This window comes from Anomaloglossus baeobatrachus, chromosome 1 (assembly GCF_048569485.1).
Source record: "Anomaloglossus baeobatrachus isolate aAnoBae1 chromosome 1, aAnoBae1.hap1, whole genome shotgun sequence".
Classification (NCBI taxonomy): Eukaryota; Metazoa; Chordata; class Amphibia; order Anura; family Aromobatidae; genus Anomaloglossus; species Anomaloglossus baeobatrachus.
In genome coordinates, this window is record NC_134353.1 from 753,401,864 (window position 1) to 753,421,311 (window position 19,448).

The 19,448-nt window shown below is 39.6% G+C and overlaps 1 protein-coding gene across 2 annotated transcripts in view; it reads right to left on the reverse strand.

Annotated features, from left to right (window-relative positions):
• HECTD4 (HECT domain E3 ubiquitin protein ligase 4) overlaps positions 1-19,448 on the reverse strand; it is a 366,009-nt gene that overhangs the window by 220,347 nt on the left and 126,214 nt on the right. The window contains exons 17-18 of one of the 2 annotated variants that reach the window (XM_075323933.1): positions 18,496-18,618; positions 2,086-2,210 (exon numbers count right to left, since the gene is read on the reverse strand). In XM_075323933.1, coding sequence (XP_075180048.1) covers positions 2,086-2,210; positions 18,496-18,618 — 248 coding nt within the window. Of the gene's footprint in view, positions 1-2,085; positions 2,211-18,489; positions 18,619-19,448 lie in introns of both variants that reach the window. The other variant, XM_075323925.1, reaches the window with a different exon arrangement.

Sequence of the window (19,448 nt, forward strand, 5' to 3'; positions counted from 1 at the left end):
CGAAGAGTTCAGCACCATAAACAGCAGGAGCAAGCACAGGTGAGTATATCACGGATTACAAATCACGGATAGCACATGTAGAACCTATGAGTGCTGTGAATCACAGCACATGGAGGGACATATGCGTTCTTAACAGGTCAGTGAAAAACGTCTGGAATTTCACCGATGTGTGAAACAGGCCTCATGCTCACACACGCTGATGCTCTCCACCTGCAGGGTTTGCTATTGGTGCTCTTCTTTATGGCTACCCAGCAAGTGTGATCCCTTATCACTCCCAATGGAGAGTGTCATGTTTATTCTCATATGGTTTCTCTGGAAACTACAATCTGTTTGATCTCCCCTCCCTGATGATATGGATGCTTTCCAAACACTCTGATTAAGGATGAACATAATTCTCACCTTACCTTCTGATATCTCAACACAGAGAATGGAAGAGAAAACCAGGAGAAATGCGCTATCAAATCTATGAGAACTGCCAGCTGTGCAAAGAGTTACATAGACTCTACAGTACCAAAACTGACACAAAATTATCTAATTTTTATATATTTGGAAAGCTGCCCAAGTCTTCATTTATGAAGCAAATGAAATAAGTGCAAAGATGTCAATAACTTTTAACATGTATGATTACATTTGGATGGGAGTTAGACGATAGGGATGTGTAGCTCATGAGTATGCCTAGCAAAAGTTAATCTTTAGCACCCCCAAAAAAACTAATGCAGCAAAAATAAAAAAAAACCTCTTACTTTACCATTTTCTCAGAATATCAAATAAAATTTTAAAATACAAAATGTATATTTTTCTTAAAAACACCAAATGACAATATCACATGGGTAGTTCAAGAACATCATTTGGATGCAGGAAATAACTGTGCAAAGAAGAGTGCATCTATCACCAAGTTTGTGCTATATAATCTGAGAGAAGCATGATATCGGGGCAGAGACCCTGATTCCAGCCCTGTGTCACTTGCTTTACCGAATGCTGCAGTTTTATTAAAAACTGTTTTATTGTCTGGGAAATTTAGCAATTCTCTGAATGCAGAGCTCTGATGAACCTAGCCCAACACCACTTATTGGCAGCTTTTTGAGTCCACTGTGCATAAGAATTATGCCAATCAGTGGTGGGGTGGGGCAATACAGACCTCATGAATATAGAGGACTGTATGGTAGAAGGTAGCCCTCCAATGATAATCTCCAGATTATAAAACAAGGATTTCTATAAAAACTACACTAAACAGCCCAGTAAGTGATACATCGCTGGAATCAGGATCTCTGCCCCTACATTATGCTGCTCTCACATTAAAGCAGCAAAAACCTGGTGACAGATTCCCTTTAAGTGGATCATCTCATGAATACAACACCCCACCAAATTCTCTAGTAGGTCATAAGTATCTCACAGTGGGATTTCCGGCCCCCAACCCCCTTTTATGAGCTGGAATTAAGTCCTGCTTTGTATAAATAGCTCTGTTCTTGTGAACCCCAGTTATTTTTGTGTTACAAAAATGGTCAGTCATATGAATGGTTACCATTTATTACTGTATTATAATGCTTAGGTACACTCCCCTCATGACAAAATAAGCTTTTGACATGGGGCACCAAAAGCAGCACTTGAAAAGGGTGGTCTCTGAAAAAAAAAAGTCAGATTATGGCTACGTAAAGGGAATCTATCACTAGGTTTATGTCACCTAATCTGAGAGCAGCATAAGGAAGGGGCAGAGACCCTGATTCCAGTGATGTTTCACTTACTGTGTTGCTTAGTGTAGTTTTGATAAAATCAGTAGATCATCATTAGAGGACTACTTGACCTACTGCCAGGTAGCCAAGCATATTCATGAGCTCTGTATAACTTCTAGATCAGCAGCAGAGAAAACAGTGATTTTATCAAAATGACAGCAAACAGTCCAATAAGGGACACATCGCTGGAATCAGGGTCTCTGTTTCTACATTATGCTGCTCTCAGATGGGGGAGCAAAAACCTGGTGACAGATTCCCATTAATGATATGGGGAGTTTATTTTTTCTCACCAAGCATAATATGTAAAAAAAAACAAAAACAAAACAAAACAAAAAAAAACAAACACCTCACATACCTAACATCCCTGTCTGGAATATCACTATTGATGAGAGCAGTTGTGACACGTTGAAGCATTTCCAGAACTTCATCACATCCAGTTAATATTTGTGTTGCTAAGCCTAAAATGCTAGTCTGAAGTTCCTAAATAGAAGAAAGGGATAGAGGAATAAAAAAAAAAAAGACAGAGAGAACAAATCAAACAAATCCCACATCAGTTAATATACACCTGAAACAAATACAGCTACATGTGAGCAAAGCATGGAGACATAAAAAAATATACAATGTTAAATTACCAATAAAAAAAGGGTTATAATTACTCACAATAAAGTTTTGCAAGATAAATGGGGACGAACATGGACATAAATATATACGAGGGGCTCCTGATAAGTCTTTGGCTTTACGCAGAAAGAAATGAGATAGGATAATGAAACTTTACATTTATTCCACTTACTCTCCACTGATGTCAACACACTTCTTACATCAATATTCCAAGTTCTGTAAGCGTAGCAAAAAGAAGGATTTCGGTTGTGCCTCAAACCAAACATCCGTAGCAGTCAAGGCGTCAGAAATGGTGTGAAATTTGGTACCCTTGAGGTGTTTCTTAAGGTTTGGAGACATATGATAGTCAGAGGAAGCTAGATCTGGTGAATAAGGTGAGTGGTCAACCAGCTGGAAGCCCAGCTCTTCCAGTTTTACAGTGGTTGCTTGTGCAGTGTGAGAGGAGTCGTTGTCTTGCAGGAACAAGATTTCTTTGGACAGCTTGCTGCGCCTTTTGGCCTTCAGAGCTGCCTTCAATTGGTCCAAAATTTCAATGTAATACATTGTATTGATGGTGGAATCCTTTTGAAGGTAGTCCACTAACAGTATGCCCTCGTTATCACAGAACACAGATGCAATCACCTTAGTGGCTGATTTTTGCACCCTGAATGTGTTTGGACGAGGAGAACCACTGTGCCTCCACTCTTTTGACTGCCCCTTGTTTTCAGGGTCATACAAATAAATCCAGGTCTCATCCATAGTGACCAGACGATCCAGGAAGATCTTATCAGTCCGGAAACTAACAAATGGAACAGGAAGTTTTCATTCACATGCTTCTCTGATCTGATGTCAAACATTTGGGGACCCACTTTGCAGATAGCTTCCTCATGTCCAAATGTTCATGGATAATGACACGTTCATGGGAAATCCCCATGTCGTCTGCCATTACTTTAGCTGCAGAAGAAAGTGTGGAGAGATCTAGCGCAATAGGGTCTTATCTTATACAAGTGTCAGGTAAATGTACTTGAAGCCTCTCACCTGACGGAGTTGTGATAGTCACAACACCTGTAACAGCATGGAAATTGTGATAGTAGCAGCCCCGGGGAAGCAATAGTAGAGATCGATCAGAAAGGGTTTAGAATGCCTCGCTATCTATTGCTTTAGCTGAAATTTATCGATTTTCCAGTATGAGGTTGTGCACAGCATCGACGATCTCCAGGACAACAACCACTTTCAGTCGTCCAGGACGTTCCTCATCATTGGTGCTGAAGTGGCCCATTTTTAAATTTGGCAACACAGTTCTTAACTGTGGAATATGAAGGGCATTGATCCCCCAATGTCTACAACATATCACAATGAATATCCTTTGCGGACTTTCCTTGCAGAAATAAGAATTTTATCACTCCTCTGCCCTCAGTTGCTGTGAATATCGCATTAGACTCTTCCATTTTGTTTTCCCGCGTGCGTAGAACACTGTTGCCATAAGCAACAAACACAAAATTTTGAACACGTATTAGACACAAAAGGCTTTCATGTGATGTAACATTCATTACCATAGAAACAAAAAAAGATCACAAAGCCAAAGACTTATCAGCAGCCCCATGTATTTAAATATTTTTATTTACAATATGTACTTTTCCTGGAGTAAATGCCAGTGTTCTCCTGAATCTGGCTTTTCTTTTTCTATCTTTCACCAATTCTGATCCGTTCAGTCGAGTCTGATCCATTAATACTCTGTAAATGGAGCCAGTTCTTGCAATGCTACCGTTTTCCACAGTTTCTTTCAAACTTTTTGCTGTTTATTACGGTGTCTTCCAGAATGGTGTCCAGCGAGTGGGCCATGTCCTTCTCTAATGAATCTGCCCTCATCACATGTCTAAAATAGATCAGTTCTTGTCTGGGGATTTTGCCTTACAGAAAAAACTCTGGGTTTATATGATCAAAGACATCATGGTTGGTGACCTCACTGTCCATAAACTTGTAATAGTCTTCTCCAGCACTACAGCTCTTTGCTTTCTTGAGTGTCCATACACGGACGAGCAAAAGGGTAACAATGTTTTGACTTTTTGACATTCAGGCTCCACTACAGCTTTGTGCATGAGACTACCATCATTTTATAGGCAATCGTCTAAATAAATTTGACTCGCTACTATTTAGCATATGATTAGTTATGCAGATTCTTGTTATGTCACTGCATTGTTACAGTTTTGCTCCTAAAAAAACTTAAATTTAAATTTTTATTATTTTGTTAGTATTTTGTAAATCTACCTTTGACTTTCAGCATTGCCTGAATCCTTCTGGACATGCTCTCAACCAGATTCAAGCATATCTCTGAAAACTGATCTTCTACACGTACCCAAAGTTGGTGCACACTGGTCGACTCACTTGGGTATGTATACGGATTTTTCTTCAATTCTACCCACAAATGTTTGATTGGGTTGAGGTCTGGAGACTGTGGAGGCCAATCCAGTGTCACACGGAGGTTTTTTTTCAAACATCGCCAACTATCATGCCATTGATGGGATCTGTTCAGACGACTGATTCTGACACCCAGTCTGATAACTTCTGTGAGGTCTGTAATCAGTGCAAACTGACTTAGGCATTGACCAATAGAATTATAGTTCATAGGCCGGCTAGCAAGAGTTAATCTCTGACAAAGGCAGAAATACTGGGCACTATTCAAACAAAGCAGTCCATCACTTTTTTTTCAGCCACATACCCAAAACAAATACAGAGCTTTATTAGCACTATATGGCAGTAAAACTTTCAGCTCCTGGATGTGGTGCTCATTTCTAACAGTCCAGATCCATATTCATTTTAAACTTGAAGAAAATGAAAGTCACTCTCCAGTTTTGCATTGAAAAAGGAATTTATCTTGACATAAAAAATGTGGTTGTAGGTAGTGAGGGAGGAGCACACAACGCGCCTTTGTCCGACGTGTTGTGTGCTCCTCCTCCCTCATTACCTGCACCCGCATTTTTGATGTCGGAATAAAATTCTTTTTCAATGCAAGACTGGTGAGTGCCTTTCATTTTCTTCAAGTTTAAAACAAGAGTTAATCTCTGCTGATCTGCTTGTGAGTCATCTCTGATCACACGTGTGTTCCTCTCCTATATGTGCTGGCTGGACACTTCCATTAGTGCCAGCTATAATTTTTTATCTTAGCTGGTCTGGTGAAGTATTGTGATCCAGACTAACTGGTGGTCGTAGTAGTTGATTCTGTGTACAGTTATGGAGTTAACCCTTGTTGTCTTTTTGTTGCTACCTTCCTGCTCCAGCTTTTCTCCCAACTTCTTTATTAGTTAGCCCCTTTTGCCCTGGTTTCTTCCAGAACCGTTTACACTCATCAAGAAATAGAAAAAACAAGAGTTGCCAGCTTTCCGCTTATGAGTATCTACGCTGTATGCCACTCTCCCCATTCAAGGCTCAGCGTCGGATGAGAGGCGAAAGCTGAACCGCACTTTTTTTTTTTTTTTTAAATTCTTTATTTAACATTTTAAAATACAAAATGATGGGTAGGGAACGATCATGACACTTTCTTACAAATTATGACAATGTGGATTCAGAAAAAACTTTACGTATATTAACAACTTATAACACTGTCAGGTGGTTTCATGAATAAAGAAAAGGGGATGTAAGAACAAGAAGGTGGAAGGGGATGGGGGGGGAGAATTATGAGGAAGAATATAGGGGTATAATACGTGAGAGAGTAAGGTAAGAAAGGGGGAGCAACAGGAGCAAAGACAAAGAAGAAAAATAAAACCTGCTAAGTTTTCTGTTTTTTTTTTACCAAAATGAGACTTCTCATTGCATGCTGATCAGACGCAACTTTTCAACTAACTTGTTAGTATGATAACGATGCATTTAGCCAAACCTCCCAGTCATTTAAATCTTTTCCATGTTTGATTTTTGACAGTCTGATTTTTTCAAATGTACCTGTCTGGACTGTCACTCTTTAAATGAGGCTGGCTCTTCACTCTTCCAATGTCTTGTTATGACTATTTTAGCAGCTTTAACTATTTGTGGTAACAGAGAATTTTTCCTAAGAAGTGACTTTGAGGGATCTAAGTTGAGGAGAATGAATTCGGAGGATAAGGCTATGTTCACACTAGAAAAATGATTTTTCTTAAGAAATTTCTTAAGAGTGAAGGATTAGTGCACCTGCGTTAAAAAAACGCACCAAAAACGCACCTGCGTTTTTGCCACGTTTTCGGTGCGTTTTTGATGCGTTTTCGGTGCGTTTTTACCGCTGGTTGCTCCCTGCGTTATTGTGCCATTATCTATGATAACTAACGCAGTTAGCTGCAGAAAAGAAGTGACATGCTCATTCTTTTTCTTAAGAAAATCTACTGAAAGAATTTTCTTAAGAAAAAAACGCAGTGTGCGCACAGCTATTTTTTTTTGCCATAGGTTTGGCTGGGGAATGTCTGCAGAAAGGTTACAAAAATTTCTCAAGAAATTTCTGCAGCAAAAACGGACCAAAAACGCAGGTAAAAAACGCAGTGTGTGAACACAGCCTAAGGGTATTTCCGTATTGGTCACCTTTTTAATATGGTCTCTAATTTTCTTCCAGTAATTTTGGATTTTTGAGCATTTCACCAGGATATGTGACAGGGTACCTAGTTCAGATCCACATCTCCAGCAGAGTGGGGAAATTGAGCTGCTTATTTTATTTAATACAATTGGAGTTTTATACCATCTTGAGACTATTTTGTAGTTTAATTCTTGATACCTCACCGAAAGTAGTGAGGGAGTGAATGTTCCCTAGAATTATTTGGATTTCTTCTTGGAGGAATTTTGTATTTAATTCTGTTTCCCATTTGTTCAAAAAGTCTGGAACATCAACATCTTGGGATAAGTTTTTATGTATTTTGGATATTATTTTTTCATTCTTTGTTGTGTTTAGAAAGAGTTTGAGTAATGGTGGGTCCGTAGTTGAGGAAGAGATATCTGGAAGATGTAGCTTTATCGTATCTTGTAGGATCTGAATATCTACTTTCTCCAGCTTTAGTGTGGAAATAAGTGCATTAAATTTACCTTTATTCAGCGAGTCCTTTTTGTCTACTAATGACTGTATTGGCATGGTTTTATATTGATCCAGGTGGCTCAGGTTTTTTTTGAGTGATCTGTAGCTATTGGGGATTAGGTGAAGAATAGGAGTGGCTTTGGAGATCCTTGGTATCAGATTCATTTTTTTATTTGTTTTATGCCAAAGTTTGAGAGTTGTTATGGTATAAGGATTTGTGATACTTTTGTATTTGAATTTGTTAAAGGAAGTAGGCCACAAGTAATGTAGAAATCCTCTATGTAAATGCTCAATTCAAGTGTCGTCCAAAGTTTTGTTGATGTGTGGGACTGAAGCTCAACCACTCTTGCTATATGCGCTGCTGTCCTATATTTTTCGAAATCTGGAAGGTCAAGACCTCCTCTATGTCTCAGATTTACTAGAATTTTGTGTTTAATCCTATGTCTTTTCCCTGCCCATACAAACTTTGATATTATAGCATTCATTTTTTTAAAAAAAATTGTTGAGGGATATCTATTGGGAGGGTTTATAAAAAGTAAAGAGCTTTGGGTCGAATTATCATTTTTAAATCAGATTAATTCTACCACAACAGGAAATCGGGGCGTCTTTCCATGACATCAGTGAGGATTCTACTGACTTTAGTAAAGGCATAAAGTTGAGTTTGTAAAGGTGATTGGAAGAATTACTGAGCTTTGTACCCAAATAAGTGATGGAGGAACATTCTTCAAAGAGAGAGAGAGTAGACAGCTTTTCTTTGTTTTCAGGTGATAATAGGATATGCATTATATTGGACTTAGAGAAATTTATTTTAAAGTTAGAAATTGTTAAAGAGACGCAGTTCTGATAGCAATTCTTGCATAGAGTCATTTGGGTTTACCAAAAAGAATAGAATATCATCTGCATAAGCAGCACATTTATGTTCAATTGTGCCAGTCTTCAGTCCTTTGATTTTGGGGGATTGACTAATTTTTTGTAAAAGGGTTTCCAGTGTAAGGATGAATAGAAGGGGGGACAATGGGCAGCCCTGCCTCGTACCGTTCTGTATATCAAAGCTGGGGGACAGTATATTATTCACTTTGACTCTGGCTGTGGGCGTGGAATATAAGGCCAGGATTTTTTGTAAAAAATTTTGGGGAAGCCAAATTTAATGAGTGTTTGTTCTATGAAGTACCAATCAACGCGATCAAATACTTTTTCCGCGTCTGTGGAAAGGACCGACAATTGTATTTCTTGGTGTTTAGCCAGGTGAATCGCATTGATTGCCCTCATCACATTATCCTTGGCTTCTCTACCCTTAATAAAGCCAACTTGTTCCGGATTTATCAAATTTGGGAGAAGTTTCTGCATTCGATTCGCTAGTATTTTGGCATAGAGCTTCATATAATTATTAATAAGCGAAATTGGTCTGAAGCTGCCGCAGGAGGTGGGGTCTTTTCCTTCTTTCGGTATGAGACTTGTGTGCCTCTAGAGATTCCTTCTTGAATTTGTTAGATTTATCAATATGGTTAAAGTAATCTAACAGGTGTGGAATCAGTTCAGTTTTGAAATGCTTATAATATTCTATTGAAAAGCCATCAGGGCCTGGGCTCTTGCCATTTGGGGTTTGATGTATAGCTTCTTCTATTTCTTCCTTTGTTATAGGGAGACCTAACGATTCCTTTTGCATAGCTGAAATTTGGGGAAGGGTTAGGTTCTTGAGAAATTCTTCCGTTTTTTCAATTTTTTCTGAGTCAGATTTGCAAGTTCGCTTTTAGATTATATAGGTTTGAGTAGAATTCTGAAAATGTTTTGGAGATATCTTCTGTTTTGTAGAATAGCTGATCCTTATTATTTTTTATTTTCAGAATGTGTGTGGAGTTAATTTGTTTCTTAATAGAGTTTGCCAGATATCTACATTTGTTTGCATGGGAGTATGGTTTAAAACGGGAGAATGATAGGAACTTTTCAAATTTTTGATCAAGGAGGGCCCTTAATTCAAGTTTTAGATTATAAAGATTTCTCTCTAGAATATGAGATTGTGTTATCTTATGTTTGTCTTCCATATTTTTAATTTGGGCTATTTTTAGTGAGATCTCCTTTTCTCTTTCTTTGTTCTCGAACCAAGTTCAATGAGAATGCCTCTGAGAACAGCTTTGTGCGCTTCCCAAATGTTGGAGTCGCATTTGCCAGAAATACAGTTTTCTGTAAAGAAATTCTTAATAGAACTGGCTAAATAATCTTGTGAGTCTTTCATTTTGAGTAGATTATTATTTAGCTTCCAATTTAAGGGGCTTCTGATTTGTTGTTGTATGTTCAGGTTGAGAAAAAGTGGGGCAAGATCTGAGAATAATATTGAGTCATAAGAGATGCTATGTACTAAGCTCAGATGTTTGTGGGGGAGAAATAAATAGTCAATCCTTGAGTATTTTTTGTGTACTGATGAGAAGAAGGAATAGTCTTTTGTGGCGGGGTGTATCATTTTCCACACATCTATTAATAGTTTGCTGTTAAGAAGTTTTTTAATGTATCTAGTTGTTTTGAGCGGGACCGTCGATTGGCCATTTGATGTGTCTAACGGAGGGTGTAAGGGTATGTTGAAATCTCCTCCCAGAATTAATTGGCCTTCTGTGAAATTATCTAAGATCTCAGTAAAGCTTTTGAAAAAAGGGGCATGATTGTTGTTTGGTGCATAAATGTTTGCTAGCGTAAACAGTGTATTATATATTGTGCATTTCAGTAGTATGTACAGTCAGGGCCAGAAATATTTGGACAGTGACAAGTTTTGTTATTTTAGCTGTTTACAAAAACATGTTCAGAAATACAATTTATATATATATATATATATATATATATATATATATATATATATATATATATATATATATATATATATATAAAATATGGGCTGAAAGTGCACACTCCCAGCTGCAATATGAGAGTTTTCACATCCAAATCGGAGAAAGGGTTTAGGAATCATAGCTCTGTAATGCATAGCCTCCTCTTTTTCAAGGGACCAAAAGTAATTGGACAAGGGCCTCTAAGGGCTGCAATTAACTCTGAAGGAGTCTCCCTCGTTAACCTGTAATCAATGTAGTTAAAAGGTCTGGGGTTGATTACAGGTGTGTGGTTTTGCATTTGGAAGCTGTTGCTGTGACCAGACAACATGCGGTCTAAGGAACTCTCAATTGAGGTGAAGCAGAACATCCTGAGGCTGAAAAAAAAAGAAAAAATCCATCAGAGAGATAGCAGACATGCTTGGAGTAGCAAAATCAACAGTCGGGTACATTCTGAGAAAAAAGGAATTGACTGGTGAGCTTGGGAACTCAAAAAGGCCTGGGCGTCCACGGATGACAACAGTGGTGGATGATCGCCGCATACTTTCTTTGGTGAAGAAGAACCCGTTCACAACATCAACTGAAGTCCAGAACACTCTCAGTGAAGTAGGTGTATCTGTCTCTAAGTCAACAGTAAAGAGAAGACTCCATGAAAGTAAATACAAAGGGTTCACATCTAGATGCAAACCATTCATCAATTCCAAAAATAGACAGGCCAGAGTTAAATTTGCTGAAAAACACCTCATGAAGCCAGCTCAGTTCTGGAAAAGTATTCTATGGACAGATGAGACAAAGATCAACCTGTACCAGAATGATGGGAAGAAAAAAGTTTGGAGAAGAAAGGGAACGGCACATGATCCAAGGCACACCACATCCTCTGTAAAACATGGTGGAGGCAACGTGATGGCATGGGCATGCATGGCTTTCAATGGCACTGGGTCACTTGTGTATATTGATGACATAACAGCAGACAAGAGTAGCCGGATGAATTCTGAAGTGTACCGGGATATACTTTCAGCCCAGATTCAGCCAAATGCCGCAAAGTTGATCAGACGACGCTTCATAGTACAGATGGACAATGACCCCAAGCATACAGCCAAAGCTACCCAGGAGTTCATGAGTGCAAAAAAGTGGAACATTCTGCAATGGCCAAGTCAATCACCAGATTTTAACCCAATTGAGCATGCATTTCACTTGCTCAAATCCAGACTTAAGACGGAAAGACCCACAAACAAGCAAGACCTGAAGGCTGCGGCTGTAAAGGCCTGGCAAAGCATTAAGAAGGAGGAAACCCAGCGTTTGGTGATGTCCATGGGTTCCAGACTTAAGGCAGTGATTGCCTCCAAAGGATTCGCAACAAAATATTGAAAATAAAAATATTTTGTTTGGGTTTGGTTTATTTGTCCAATTACTTTTGACCTCCTAAAATGTGGAGTGTTTGTAAAGAAATGTGTACAATTCCTACAATTTCTATCAGATATTTTTGTTCAAACCTTCAAATTAATCTTAACAATTAATCGTTACAATCTGCACTTGAATTCTGTTGTAGAGGTTTCATTTAAAATCCAATGTGGTGGCATGCAGAGCCCTACTCGCGAAAATTGTGTCACTGTCCAAATATTTCTGGACCTAACTGTATCTGCCCTCTATCATATAACGCATCCTTAAAGATGAAAGGAATCCTCTTATTTATAATTATAGATAGATCTTTGTTTTTTTTGATTGGTGAGTTAGCATTAAACCATTTAGTAAAGATTTTATTTTTAGTAACTGGTGTGTGTGTTTGTTTAAAGGGGTGGTTCACCCATATTTTTTATTGTCTAGATTGATATTATATTGAGAAACAATGTTTCTCTCAAATACCTTGTGTTGTCAATAGTGCCTGTAAGAGGCGCTATTGCAGACCGCTGCTCCCCGTCCAGTGACGTACCCGGTCCAATGCTGCCTCGTCACATCCGTGCAGCCGGCTACATTCTGAGCCCATCTGCTCCCGGCTCCTCCTCCCTCCTCCCTCACAGCACGTCTCTTGCTTGCAGCGTTCTGCGAGCAGGGAGGAGGGAGGGGGGAGCAGGAGACGCGCAGTGCTGTGCTAGGAGGGAGGGGGGAGCAGGAGACGCGCCGTGCTGTGCTAGGAGGGAGGAGGGAGGGGGGAGCAGGAGACGCGCCGTGCTAGGAGGGAGGAGGAGGGGAGAGCAAATGGGCTGTGACAGCAGTGAAACACCGCTCACAGCTCAGAGTCTGGAAGACTGTAGCCGGCTGCACAGATGTGACGTGGCAGCATTGGACGGGTACGTCACTGGACGGGGAACAGCGGTCTGCAATAGCGCCTCTCACAGGCACTATTGACAACACAAGGTATTTGAGAGAAACATTGTTTCTCAATATAATATCGATCTAGACAATAAAAAATATGGGTGAACCACCCCTTTAAAATGAGTTTCTTGGAAAAATACTATATCTATTTTATTTTTATGTAGACAGTTCAAGATTTGTGATCTTTTTCCTGGGATGTTTAATCCTTTTACATTATAGGTAGCTACCTTTATGTTGGCCATTGATGCTTGAGTGGGGCATATTTGCGTCTTATTTGTTTTGTCTTAGCAGGATTTTTTAATAAACAGGAACTATAGAAGGATGAGATAAATAAAACAAAAGAGTGAACCATGATGCGCAACGTGCCACCAGGTTTCTCAACTGGTTTGAAAATTTCTGCAGCTGGTAGGGATATGAGCAAAAATAATGCACGCCCTACCAGGAATAATTGCAAGGAAAAAGGTGGTATTCAGGACCGTGGGGGCGTGGACTTAGAAGAGAAGTAGCGGTTCTCTTCTTTTTTTATTTTTTTTTATTTTTTAGGGTTCTCCCTTTTTTCAAAGACGGAGAGAAATATGTATGTACTTATTAGAGGATTAAACAGACTCCCAGTGAGTCTTAATTGAACCAGAGGCTTTAAATGACACAATGTCAAATCCCATTTCGAATGTAGCCTATGAGCTCAATCCGGCGGGATTATGTTGTTTAGCATATACATTGTGTCCAGGCTTCCCCCTATCTCTGTCTCCACCTCAGTGGGAAAGAGGGAGGGGGTAGTAGGTTGACGTATGTGGAGTATCAACAACTTCATATCTCTTTTCTAAATATAACTCTTAATACAAAGTAACTAACACAGAACTTTAGAAACAGTTAACCTAGAATTTCTGATCAAAGTAAATATTTATATCATAGGTTTTGCTTCTATCTTCACCCGATTACTCCGTTTTCTCTATTGGGTGTTCTCTTGTATTCAGAATTCAGTTTTCTTTTCTTTTTTTTCTTTGGGTGGAGTGACTATAGACCACTTTTCAGATACTGGAAGTGGAGGCAAATTTAGAAATGCCTCCGCTGTTGTCCAATCTGGGACCTGGAGGTCCGATAAATCCAATTTTCTGAGGACGAACAGTAAGTCATCAGGAGTTCTGATTGTTAAGAGTCTTGCCATTGAATGGGACTGCCAGCCCAAAGGGGAAGAGCCATCTGTAGGGAATGTTCTTATTTCTCAAAACTTTTGTCAAGGGTTGAAGCTGTCACCTAAGGTCGAGAGTCAGCTTTGTAAGGTCCTGAAAGATTTGAATCTCCGAGCCTTCGTATTCTATTTTTTCCGCACCTCTCGCTTTCCTTTCTGATGAATGTCCTCTTTGGTTTTAAAGCTTTGGAAACAGCATAAAACATCTCTTGGTCTGTCTGTTCCCGATTCTTTTGGTCGAAACCCTCTGTGTGCTCTTTCTATTTTCAGGTCATTTTCATTGTGTTTCCCGATAATGTTGTTGAAGATTGCGGTCAAGGTAGTGAAAATATCCTTATGAGGGATAGATTCCGGCAGGCCTTTAACTCTTAAGTTGTTTCTGCGGGACCTATTTTCGAGGTCATCTATGTGGGTCCTTTGCAGAAATTGATCTTTTTGTTTCTCAATTAAGATTTCTGCTACTTTTGAAGCGTGTGCTATGATCTGTTCGTTATTATCTTCCAGGATTTGTATTCGGTCATGCGCCGATTTAACATCTTTTCTGAGATCTGCGATCTCATCCTTCACAGCCTGTGTAAAGTCCTTAAATAGGTTCTTCATATATTCTGCTGTAGGGAGAGCCTTAATGTATTCTTTTATATCTTCATCCTGCTGTATGGATTTGGAGGTCTCATCTTCATCACTATCTGACCACTGGTTAAGCGGAAGTGTTGCTGCTTTCTGTTTGTGTAGTTCATTACAAATTTCATTACGTTGAGGTGTTTCAGTTACAGTTCGTTTTTGCGACTTGTTTTCATCTTGACTTTTTTTTGGCGTTTTGTGTGTTTATTTGATTCTTCAGTTTGGGGTTTGTTACCTTTTCCCATTTTGCCTGTATTGATACTACTACACCGGGAGTAAGGAAGTAAATAGTTAAATCACATGATCTTTTATGTGAGTTTCATCAGATTGTAGATCTCAAGGTTTGATTGAAGGAAGGTCTCACCTATTTTGGTGGCGAGGAGGGGGAGGGGAGTTACACTTCGCTAGTAATATTCAGGGTGACTTTCTCTGCAGTGTACGGCTCACTATTATTTTTCTAGTGGAGCTCGTCTGTATATGTTGTTCACCACTGTTATTCAGGAGGGTTCCCCTGTGATATGTGGTTCTCTGTTGTTATTCAGGGGGAGCTCGTCTATGATATGAGGTTTGCAGCTGTTAAGCTAGGAGTTGTCCTGAATATGTGGCTTTTCTGTGTTGGTCAAGAAGAGATTTTCTGCAGTGTTCAAATCACCACTGTCATTCAGGGGGGGCCCCACTAAGATATGTGGATCACCCACCCAGTTTTGGGTGGGTTTTGCTGGGAATGTTATATTAAAAGAAGCTATGCAGTCAGAAGCTCTTCTGTATTGCAACCTTCCCGCTCTCCAGCTAGGCCACGCCCCCTGAACCGCACTTTAACATGAAAGAGACCAAGAACTTCCAGGAAGACAGAATATGCAAAAAATGGTAAGTACTTTACTTTTTAATATTTTTTGGAGTAATCTGCATACAAAAATGAGAAGTCAGGCAGAGGTGGTATATAGTCTGCAGAGAATATTCTTTGGAATAAAGTACTTATTTTTTTGCATCTTCTACTGGCTCGCTGGAAGTTCCTGGTCTCATTTACACTCAGAGCTTAGTCTATTGATTTTTGTCTCATCTCTCCAAATCACCCATTTCCAATCTTCTGCTATCCACTTTTCGTACTTTTTTGCCAACTCAAAACAATTCTTTTTAGGATATTGAATGTTAGGATTCTTCACCTTTATTCGGGCCACTATTCCTGACTTGTGCAACGGTACTTGCATGGACGTCTGTGATCTCACTATTAAGCATATGAGCCACCTCCACTGCCCGGTTTGTGGCGCCAGAACTGATAGACCTTGTGATGAGCTGACTTGTTGACTCTGAAATTTTCCTTCAATCTCTTGTTTTTTTTTAATGGATTGACGGACTTAATTTCGTATTCTTCCAACTGTCATGGCACTCATAAGATGCAAGTTGGCAATTTTCTTGTCCGAGAGACCATTATCGAGCTGGACAATGCAGTTTCTCTTTTCTTGGGAAATCTTGATGGCTGCTCCTCGATTCAAACCAGTGACCTTTCACTTGGGAATTAACCTATAACAAACTGAGCTATTGGGGAATGTGAGAACAGGCTGTAAATTGTAGTACACAGGAAGAAAAAGATTTTTCAAATTCCAGGCGCAAAACGGTAACAATCCAGTGATATCACAAGAATCTACATAACTAATCATATGCTTAATAGTTGCAAGTCAAATTTATGTATGAGATAGCCAAGATCATTGTCTATAAAATGAAGGCAGTCTCAAGTTTGAAGCTGTAGTGGATGGTGAGATATGGAACCTGAAAGTCAAAAAGTTGAGATGAGCGGACCTGTTGAAGTTTGGGTTCTGCAGTTTCAGCTGGACTTTAGATAAAGTTTGGTTCGGGACCCAGACTTGACAAGAACCCCATTGGAACTCACTAATTGGGCAGTTCATAAACAGAGCACTTCCAGGGATGGTGGGGTTTTTTGTTGTTTTTTTTTTTTTTTTTAAACGATAACACTAATTTTACTCATAGTGTACCTGGGATATTAACACCATTTTCTGCAGGTTAATAACGTTCTGAACCTTTTGGGTATCCGCACTTACAGCTGCGCTGTTGGGGGGAAACAATCTTTATTCCTCCCGGCAGCGTTTGGCTTGCAGTCATAGCTGTGGTGCCAGTCAGTGTCGGGAGTGCGGTTACAGCCACCGCTTACTATATAACCAGTGACTGAAGCAGCTCTGACACCTTACCTATGGCTGGAAGCCGCACGGTGCCGGAAGGAATAAAGTTAATTTTCCCCTAGCAGTGGAGTTCTAAGTGCAGATGTTAGGCAGGTTCAGAACGCTATTACTTGGCATATTAACCCCATATCTGCAGGTTAATAGCGTATTTTCACATGACAGGTTCCATTTAATCAGGAGTTCATTTTTATGGTCACTTCTCTTAAAATATATAATATATATAAAAAAAAATAACTAAAACAAAGTGTTTTCAGGGGTCAGTGGATATTTTTATTTATAAATGCAGTATGCTTAGGTAGGACATCTTTATCTGCTTAGTCCACCACAAGAAAATAAGTCTGGCACTACGTCAGATATAAAAAGGCAAAAAATACAAAATGACGGCACAATATACAGGAGACAAATGTGCAGTAGCAGCTAACAGCTGTTTCCCGTCCTCAGACGTTTTCTCAACGCTTTGGGCTACATGCGCATGCTGCATCTTTGTGTGTTCACAAACTCCAGCCAAAACTGCAGCCAAAATGCAGACAAAACTGCACCTTGTCAGAGAGAGCCTGGAAATGTCACAAAAAATGCTTGTAATTGTAGGTGCGTTTTTGCTGCATTTTCAGTGCGTTTTTCACAACATGCGTTTTTGCTGCGTTTTTGTGACAAATGTTGACAAAAACGCAGGAAGAATGAACATGCTGCATTTTTTTTGTCACAAACGTTTGACAAATAAAAGCTGACAAATAAATTGCAATGTGCGCATAGCAAATCTGACTTCTCATAGACTTTGCTGGGAAGTCAAATGTCAGAAAGTTCTGTCAACAAAACTGCAGCCAAAAACGCCGCAAAAAACTCAGAGTGCGCATGTAGCATTGCACATTCATCTGCCATATATTATTGTATCCTATATGCACCTTTATGTAAACGGAAATCCTGGACGAAGATTTATGTGGCGAGTGCCGTGAATGTAAATGAAGCATCTTTTTCTGCTGTTTCTCCCATAGGTTTTCATATACAATTTTTAATACGCATGTAAAAAATGACAAAAATACAGCAACAAAAAAAAAGCATGTAAAAAAAAAAAAATCCAATTAAATGCATTTTACGGGCATTATTTCATGCAATTTAAAAAAAAAAAAAAAAAAAAAAAAAAAATTGTGATGAAGATCTAATTCAATCAATTGTAATAATCTCCTTTGCTTACTATCGCCTTTCAAAGACAAGCAAGACAAAGTTACCATATGATTCTATACAATCATTGACATAACCCATTTCATTTTTAATCTCTGAATATAATAATAATCCCAGCCATCAAATAATGCAAACAAGCAAAAATGCTTCCTATTGTAAACCCCATCAAAATGTACAGATACCAATTCTATTTTATACACAGCTCTCATTGTGCGGGCAACGAGATGGCAGAAACAATGTGTTTCTCACATAGATGACTCTACTGGGTCTCTGGCTGTCCTATGCAGCATTTTTCCCCAAGCACTGACTGTTACAGTGATCAAGAATAAGGTCAATAAATTGACACAAACTAGTGGGTGTAAAGGAGATCAGTGCCTGCTCTGACCGTGAAAGGTGAGGACTAGTGATGAGCGGGCACTACCATGCTTGGGTGCTTGGTACTCGTAACCAGCAGTTGGACGCTCGGTTGGTCGCGACTCAAGTACCAAAGTATAATGGAAGTCAACTGGGAGCGCGAGCATTTTTACGGCAGATTTCTCAGAAAAATGCTGGAGTCTTCCATTATACTCAGGTACTCGAGTTGCACCAACTGCTCGTTACGAGTACTGAGCACCCGAGCATGGTAGTGCTCACTCAGCTTTAGTGAGGATAATACATTATCACTATAGTTTACAGAATACCTGTATACACAAAATCAAACATGGGCAGTATACTACTTTACATGGTGCTAGCATACAGTAAATTATGGTGGAGATCAATGAAATGTTCTACAAGTGACATAGACAAACAAAAATAGAACATTATTAGAATAAAAGCTGGTGTTTACCTGTACCTTCAATGTCTCCCCTTGCAGGGAGCTGTCACTGTCATCACTCTCATCAGGTTTGATTAAGACAGTATTACTAAGTAGGTGATTTTGTACAGCCATCAGATAGCGCAGGCATGGTGAGGCAACCTTAAAACACACAAAAACATTTTAAATGTGTGAACTTTACAAATATCACCTCCTCCACGGCATAGATCACTGCAGAGACGTGCTAAAACCAGCTTTCCTATACTGCCCTTTTCTAACTCAGGAATCTCATGGGGCCTAAAATGTTCTGAGATTATGTAGCGCATTATGCTACACATGGACAAATCCTCTTTATTTACAGCTGAAATGATATTCTAATTTCTAAGATAGTCTTGGTGGCAGTGTAGAGATTCTACTCCTCCATCACAGTAGATACGCTACAAGCGAGCCGTCAATCAAACTGCCGTGGCGTGCGTACAGTCACGGTGGCTGAAGACGCTCTGGGCACGCCTCTGACTGAACGCCAAAATATAGAATGAATGCAACACTAGGTATCATCCAAAGTATTGGACTATCATATATAAGATACCCTTTCAGAGTCAAAAGACCTTTACGCATTGAGTAAAGGAACATGAAAGACATATCTCAATACAAAGTGTGGAGTTGAGAAAGAAAGAAATATGACAAGGTTACAAAATCATAAAATTGCAAATAAATTAAATTACCGTAATCCTTCATTTGGGGAGAATACATAAAAAAAGAAAATAATCTGGGGGGCGTGGCCTGGACATGGAGCCGGCAAGACACACACTGTAGGAGCTCCTCAGTAACGGCTGCAAACACCACCACACACCAGCTATCAAGAGCGAGCACCGGGGTCAGATGAGAGGGAAAGCAGGTCTCCGGTCACAGACGCCTGCCAGAGGGACTCCCAGCCGTGGGGGGCAAGGTATTGTGCCATACCTGACTGAGGCCCAGCGTCCTCCCAGGCC